This window comes from Bison bison, unplaced genomic scaffold (genome assembly GCF_000754665.1).
Source record: "Bison bison bison isolate TAMUID 2011002044 unplaced genomic scaffold, Bison_UMD1.0 scf7180017864228, whole genome shotgun sequence".
Taxonomy (NCBI): domain Eukaryota; kingdom Metazoa; phylum Chordata; class Mammalia; order Artiodactyla; family Bovidae; genus Bison; species Bison bison.
Genome location: NW_011494800.1, coordinates 860,400 through 868,418, shown reverse-complemented (window position 1 = coordinate 868,418; position 8,019 = coordinate 860,400). Strand labels below are relative to the sequence as shown.

The 8,019-nt window shown below is 43.3% G+C and overlaps 1 protein-coding gene across 1 annotated transcript in view; it reads right to left on the bottom strand.

Moving 5' to 3' along the window:
* Nucleotides 1-8,019, bottom strand: part of FRAS1 (Fraser extracellular matrix complex subunit 1) — a 535,710-nt gene that overhangs the window by 252,133 nt on the left and 275,558 nt on the right. Inside the window, exons 16-18 of the mRNA XM_010845896.1 lie at nt 4,066-4,206; nt 2,123-2,263; nt 453-629 (exon numbers count right to left, since the gene is read on the bottom strand). Of these exons, the coding sequence (XP_010844198.1) occupies nt 453-629; nt 2,123-2,263; nt 4,066-4,206 (459 nt within the window). The remainder of the gene's footprint in view (nt 1-452; nt 630-2,122; nt 2,264-4,065; nt 4,207-8,019) is intronic.

The window sequence follows — 8,019 nt, the reverse complement described above, 5'->3', positions numbered from 1 at the left end:
GAATGGCATCAATTCTCTGTGGGCAATACACCAAAGCAAGGGCAGGAATCACTTCTAAATTTTGACAGAAGTCCAGATTTTGTCCTGAAGAGATCAACTTATATTCAGAGTAGCAAATTAAAACAAATAAATAGAATTTTACAATGAGCTCCATGTCTGTCTCAGCTACTCATACTCTCTCTGAATGAATCCCCACCTGGAATTTCTGAGAGTGTGACTCTGAGGACAGTGGAGTAAAAGGAACTAACTCTTTAAGATCACCTGTTATTCACCAAAGGAAGGGGGATGTCAGTGGGACCATTCTCTCACATGTCAGTCTTCCATCCAGAAACACTCAGAAACTATTGTGGTGGGAAAACAAAGCACTTCTGGCTTGGGTCCCGCCTCACAGGATCCCTCAAGAGGTAAGTCTGGAAGCTACCTAAACATTTCGTTCAATCAGGCTTACTCACCTTCACACAGTCCAGTGATCTCCAAGTAAAACTGGGCTCTGCACCGGGACAGACACTCGCCTGAGGTGATGTTTGCGCCTGACAGCGGCTCAAACTGCAGTCCGTCCTCTGGCTTCCTGCACTGGGTGCAGTGGGAGTGTGCTGGACCCACACAGGTCAAGCAAGAGGTATGACAGGCTGCCAAGGGGAACAGAATGCAGGAGTCAGCCCGAGGATCAGATAAGCATTGCAACCGAGGGGAGTCCCTAAGGAAGTCCGATTCACTCAGAAAAGTTCACCAGATACAACCTTGCAGATAACTGTTTTTCCAGCATTTTCCATAAAGCCCAGGGGGATAATAACAATATCTGTGAGAGGCCAAATGAGGGTGATGCTAACTAGCCATGTCTCTCGGGTCCTAGAAGAGCTGCCAAGCTAGATCATGGAGGGAAGAAAAAAGCAAACTGGACAATATTGGCTTGGTTCTCCAGAGAGTCACATACAGAGGAGGATGATATAATCTCAGTTTTTCATGGAAGATTTTAAGAAGCATTCCGATAAAGGCTGTTACTCTATTATGTGCAAAACTGGTAGTTGTGTTACTGTCCATTACAGCATCCATCACCCACTACAGAGGGGTCCAGAAATTCTAACAAAATTCTGTTAGAATTTATATGAGGAAAGGCTGCTTTTCTAGACAAGGAAGAGGCCCTTTACAGCAGCAACAAACACTTGACAATCCATCATGGTTTCTGGTTTTCCTTGGCTGCTGGCGAGAATCAGAGCCAGAGTACTCAAAATCTCTCCTGCCCACACTCTGATATAATGGTTGCTCCCATCTTTTCAAAGATTCTCTAAATTGTCTTTTTCGGGATATTTATAGCAGCTGCCCTGTTTTAAATACTTTTTTTTTTTTTCCCTTGTAACTATCCTTCACAACTTTTCCAAGGTGCCCTACGTATAAATAAACATAAATTAACTTCGCTTAATTAAAATGTTTGCTCCCAATGTTCCAGTTTCAAAACGCTCAAAGGAGATTGCCCTCCCTATGAGCCGAGAGCCTTTCCAGCAAATAGCTATGGAAGATTTTCCGTTTTACTCAGCCCAGAGGCATTGCTGGTAACTCTCAGTTTGCTCAGCAGCATCATTAACAAAAAGAAGTTCTTCAGGGAAAAACAAAATGAAGACTAAGAAAAACATTAGTAATGCTCAGAGGATTCAAAAGAGAGGAAAGAAGAACTGGGTTCATTTTAAGGCACAGGAAAGGGAATAACACACCCCTCAAGGATGACCAGAAAGACGGTGGCCCATTGAGTGTTATGACAAATATTCAAATGTGATTTTTCAGATTCTCCCTTTGATAATGAAAAAAAAAAAAAAGCTAATAATACAGGCATAACCACATGGGATACACTAGAAGAAGAGCTGCCCCACAAAGTAACTTATCTCTATGTCCTTGTGATGGGAAAGTTTATCAGGAGTGATGATAAGGGACTTCTCTGGTAATCCAGGGGTTAAGAATCCACTTTCCAATGCAGAGGATGGGAGTTAAATCCCTGGTCCTGGAACTTAAATTGCACACGCCCTGGGGCAACTAAGTCCCAATGCCACAACTACTGAGCCTGCAAGCCTGAATGCTGCAACGAGTCCCAGCAGAGCAAATAAATAAATGATGATGACACCAACAATACCTTTGCAGACACCATGGTCAGGGTAGAAGCCCTCTCCACAGTTGGGCAGACAGTGGCCCTGGCGCAGGGCCTGGGGGTGGATGCAGGCGGTGCAGTGAGCGGCCGTGGGTCCTGAGCAGCTGGCACATGAGTTGTGACAAACTGAGGGAGAAAGGAATACAATAGGACCAGGGTAACTAGAGAGTCCACTTCTTGGCCGGCCTCCTCATGTGCAAAGATGCCCGCTTTTCTATCCTCAATCCCCCTCACGTGTTGCACCAAATCAAGGGGCATATGTGTTCGGAGGTGGTTATGTTACCAGCACCGCTCACGCTGCAACTCTGCCCATCTTTCATCCACGTTCTATTATTTATTAGCTACCCTTTATTTGGGCTTCCCAGGTTGCACAGGGGTTAAGGGGATGCAGTCCAGGAGATGCAAGAGACCTGGGTTCAATCCCTGGGTTGGGAAGATCCCCTGGAGGAGGAAGTGGCAACCCATTCCAGGATTCTTGCCTGAAAAACTCCATGGACAGAGGAGCCTGGTGGGCTACAGTAGACGGGGTCACAAAGAGTTGGCCATGACTGAGTAACTCAACACAAATCCTTTATTTAGTGTTTGTATTGTGTTTTATATATATTGCCACTTTTAATCTTCATAGCAATGTTAATGCAGTAGGAAGTATTAACCTCATTTTACAGATGAGAAAACCAAGGTCATGGAAAGTTAAAAAATTTACTAAAGATCACAAAGCTTGTTAGTAGCAGAGCTGGAATTTAGCCCGAGGTCTATCTGAACCTAAGACTCCCCAGGTGAATAGGGAAGAGGAGAAAGTTCATGGATCTGGGTGTTGGGACCCCTGGCATTTTTGAAGGGCCTGTCCCCTAGCTTATGCCCTTAGCAAAGACTGGGTCTCTCCAGGCCTAGTTTCCTTGACATATGCATGGTGAGACATTGGGTTCAATGGTCTTTTAACACACTTACAGTTGGACATTCTAGGAGTCTAAGTAAAAATTATGTTAAAGGATTTGACCACTACATATGGCAGCGTCAGGCATGCCTCTCTCCTGCTTTGGTCCTGGCTAGTAACAACGGGACACTCTGACTCCAAGAGGCAGATGGCACCACGCTGTTCTAATTAACAGGAGTGAACCCTGGAAGAAGGTTCTGGGGGACCATGGTCAGGAGCTGGGAGAGGGGAGTGTGGAGACAGGAGGAGATCGCTGGGGACAGAATACTGAGGACAAGAGATAAAGAGTGGATGAGTAAAGAGGCTGACAAACAAACAGGAGGCTGATGATTCAAGGTGGTAGGACGGGTCTAAATATCCTGCCCAAACAGACGCTAGAAGTGGAAGTAAGAATACACATGCTTGTTTCAGAGAAGAAGGGCCATCAGGGTGTCTGAGGCAGCAGTAAATTCCCATCTCAAACGGGAATGTTTCCTAGTTTAAGATGTATAAGTCTGAAAAAAAATACTATATAAAGAGCACATAAAACCAAATTTTTGATAGATACACACTTTAGCTTTACAAGCTATCAAACTTGGTTTGCTTTTTTATTTTCCTGGTGTGCTATAGTTGCCAATATATGTGTTTACAAATGCCATCTAAAGAATGATGCTCTCCTACCTACAGCCTGAGTGAGTAATGGTTGACAAGTACACAAGTACACACAAGGACTGTGTGAAGACTTTAGAGGTTTTCTTGGCATTTCAAAATGATCCCATGATCTTTAATGATGATTGGTATGTGTAAGCCCCTTATTTAATCACATTACTCCCCCAGCATCCACCCATATTTCCCACCCTCATAACAGATATATTTTCCTTTTAATTTGCCATTTACTTACCATGCACACAAACTTCCAAGTGAGCAACATACAGCACTGCGTGTAATCAAACATGTGTTAATTACTTTTTTGGTGATGACGAGGATGATGGTAACAGTTACCCATGTAACTTACCTTTACATCTCCCAGTGGCATCAGCATAGTACCCACCAGGGCATTCAGAAATGCATTTCCCATCATGCAACACGGTCTTCTCCACACAGGTAAGACATCTGGGACTACTAGGGCCACAACTCTTACAGGATTGATCACAAGCTAAAGGGAAAGAAAACCCATCAGAGAAAATCAATAATGAACAAAGGGAGCAAAGGAAGTCTGTTCTTTCAACGTCCACAGTTGGCATCAACATAGTAATCACATTTCTGGCTGCTCAGCTGAGGTCTGTTTCCTTGATTCAAAATGTTCTGTATTCACAGTTGAAGGAGAACTCAATAAGTATTCACTGAACTAAGCATAACAAATATTCTGAGGCTCACCTACCAGTGTGTCCAATTTAATATGGGATTTAAAGTCAAAACGGCTTTGGCAGTAGGGTTCCCAGATTTAACAAATAACATACCAGATGCTCAGTTAAATTTGAATTTCAAGATAAATAAAAAATAAGTTTTTAGTTTAAGTTTGTCCAAAATAGTTCATCCTATATTTCATCTGACAACCCTAGTTGGAGAGAGAATTCAGAGTTCTACTAAGCAAGGCCATGCTATAAAACTTCAGTTCAAATTGCTGAGTTTCATACAATCTTCTAAAATCTACTCGTTCACTTATTCATTCAGTGAGCCCTGAACACATTTCTTAAACTGTGTCAAGTACTGTGCCAGGTAGTAGAGACACAAAATCCAAATCAATTTGGTCTCAGCTTTAAGGAACTTGTTAAGTCTACCAGAGGGAAATAAACATATGCAATATTAGGAATACTAAATGTATTGCTCAGATTAGTCTGCATAAGCATCATAAAAGTTTCAACAAAATGTGTGTGGGGTAAGAAGTATGAAAGGTGAGGAAAGGATTCATGGAAGAAATGACGCTTGAGCGCTGTCTTAGATATCAAGTCAAAGCATGCCAAGATGATGGGAATATACTCTTAGCTGAAGCAGCGAAGCAAGTATAGGCCTAGAACCTGGGAAAGCCATGAACTGCAGGACACCAGGCTTTCCTGTCCTTCACCATCTCCTGGAGTTTGCTCAGGGAAAGGCTTGGAAACAGCAGTTCTGTTTTTTTGGCCAGAAAAGTGGGAAGGGCCAGATTACAGAAACCTGTCTACCAGACTCCATAGTCTAGATGCTCATCTTAGGAAAGCTTTCAGGAGCTTCTCTCTACACAATTTTTGGGTTTCCCTGGTGGCTCAGAAGGTAAGAATCTGCCTGCAATGCAGATTAGGTTCGACTGGGTTGGGAAGAGCCCCTGGAGGAGGACAACCCACTCTAGTATTCTTGCCTAGAGAATCTCATGGACAGAGAAGCCTGGCAGGCTACTATCCATGGGGTCACAAAAAGGCGGACAAGACTGAGTGACTAACACTGTCACACTCACTACAATTTTTAGCATAGTAAAAATATGGCTATGTTTGTGTTTAAGCAGGATCACTTTGGCTTCAGCTGGGAGGCAGTTTGGAGGGATGAGGAGGAGACTAAGGGACCCAGTTGGTAAATTGTGGAAATGCTTGGGAAACAAGATGACTGGGAGCTGCGTCAAGTCTGAATGAGGTGATAGATTTAAGAGCTGTGTAGGTGGAAGTGTCTCAGATGGCTGCCATGGGCCTAGTACAGGGAATGAGTGATGCTACTCGAGGAACAAAAAAAAAGAGTAGGTGTGGGGGTTCATCTGGGACACGTGCAGTCCAGTAAACAGCCTGACTGACAGTTCTGAGACTCAGGGGAGGGCCCTGGGGTCATCACATACAGGTGTGGTTGTTGAAATCAGAAACAAGTTGATTTATTCAGTAAAGGGATTTCCCAGGTGGCACTTGGAGAAGGAAATGGCAACCCACTGCAGTATTCTTACCTAGAGAATCCTGTGGACAGAGGAGCTGGGTGGGCTGCTGTCCATGGGGTCGCACAGAGTCGGACACGACTGAAGCAATTTAGCATGTGTGCATGCATTGGAGAAGGAAATGGCAACCCACTCCAGTATTCTTGCCTGGAGAATCCCAGGGGCAGAGGAGCCTGGTGGGCTGCTGTCTATGGGGTTGCACAGAGTGGGACACGACTGAAAACTTAGCAGCACCAGCAGCAGGTGGCACTAGTGGTAAATCCACCTGCCAATGCAGAAGACTTAAGACACACAGGTTCGATCCCTGGGTTGGAAAGATCCCCTGGAGAAGGGTACCGCAAGCCACTCCAGTATTCTTGCCTGGAGGGCTACAGTCCACGGACATGACAGAATTGGACATGACTGAAGCGACTTAGCACGCAAACATGCGTAAGAAGATGTATTGTTTCTCCAGCACTGTAAAAGCCCAAGGCAAATACGGATGCCAGGAGAGGTTTTTAAAAAGAGAAGAGTTTTAATAATTGCTGAAAGCATATCTAGGAGAAAGAAGGGAGATATATTCAAAAGTACAGATGGAGAGATTAGCCTTGAACAGAACAAACTCCTTTGTTGAACAGAAAACAAAGTTGAGGGTAAATGCAGTAGCAGGTAAGTCTATGACTCAAACACACTCATGGCTAAATTCTTTAAAAACAAGCCAAACACACTTCTTCTCACTATCAGAGAACCGATGATTCAGGAAGAGAGAACTACTGAGAGATTTATTCCGTTTGTTCTCTTAATCTACCTACACCATCCTAACTTCCTGAAAAACATTTAAAGAACTTGAGAAAAATATGGCAATTGATGTTGTCAAATAAAGGATAAAAGGAAAGATATACCCATTTGAATGCAGAGTTCCAAAGAATAGCAAGGAGAGATAAGAATGCCTTCCTCAGTGATCAATGCAAAGAAAGAGAGGAAAACAATAAAATGGGAAACACTAGAGGTGTCTTCAAGAAAATTAGAGATACCAAGGGAACATTTCATGCAAAGATAGGCTCAATAAAGGACAGAAATGCTATGGACCTAACAGAAGCAGAAGATATTAAGAAGAGGTGGTAAGAATACACAAAAGAACTATACAAAAAAGATCTTCATGACCCAGATAATCATAATGGTATGATCACTCACCTAGAGCCAGACTTCCTAGAATGTGAGGTCAATTGGGCCTTGGGAAGCATCACTACGAACAAAGGTAGTGGAGGTGAAGGAATTCCAGTTGAGCTATTTCAAATCCTGAAAGATGATGCTGTGAAAGTGCTGCACTCAATATGCCAGCAAATTTGGAAAACTCAGCAGTGGCCACAGGCCTGGAAAAGGTCAGTTTTCATTCCAATCCCAAAGAAAGGCAATGCTAAAGAATGCTCAAATGACCACACAATTGCACTCATCTCACACACTAGTAAAGTAATGCTCAAAATTCTCCAAGCCAGGCTTCAGCAATATGTGAACCGTGAATTTCCTGATGTTCAAGCTGGTTTTAGAAAAGGCAGAGGAACCAGAGATCAAACTGCCAACATCCGCTGGATCATGGAAAAAGCAAGAGAGTTCCAGAAAAACATCTATTTCTGCTTTATTGACTATACCAAAGACTTTGGCTGTGTGGATCACTATAAACTGTGGAAAATTCTGAAAGAGATGGGAATACCAGACCACCTGACCTGCCTCTTGAGAAACCTGTATACAGGTCAAGAAGCAACAGTTAGAACTGGACATGGAACAACAGACTGGTTCTAAATAGGAAAAGGAGTACGTCAAGGCTGTATTTTGTCACCCTTCTTATTTAACTTCTATGCAGAGTACATCATGAGAAACGCTGGGCTGAAAGAAACACAAGCTGGAATCAAGATTGCCGGGAGAAATATCAATAACCTCAGATATGCAGATGACACCACTCTTATGGCAGAAAGTGAAGAGGAACTAAAAAGCCTCTTGATGAAAGTGACAGTGGAGAGTGAAAAAGTTGGCTTAAAGCTCAACACTCAGAAAACGAAGATCATGGCATCCGGTCCCATCACTTCATGAGCAATAGATGGG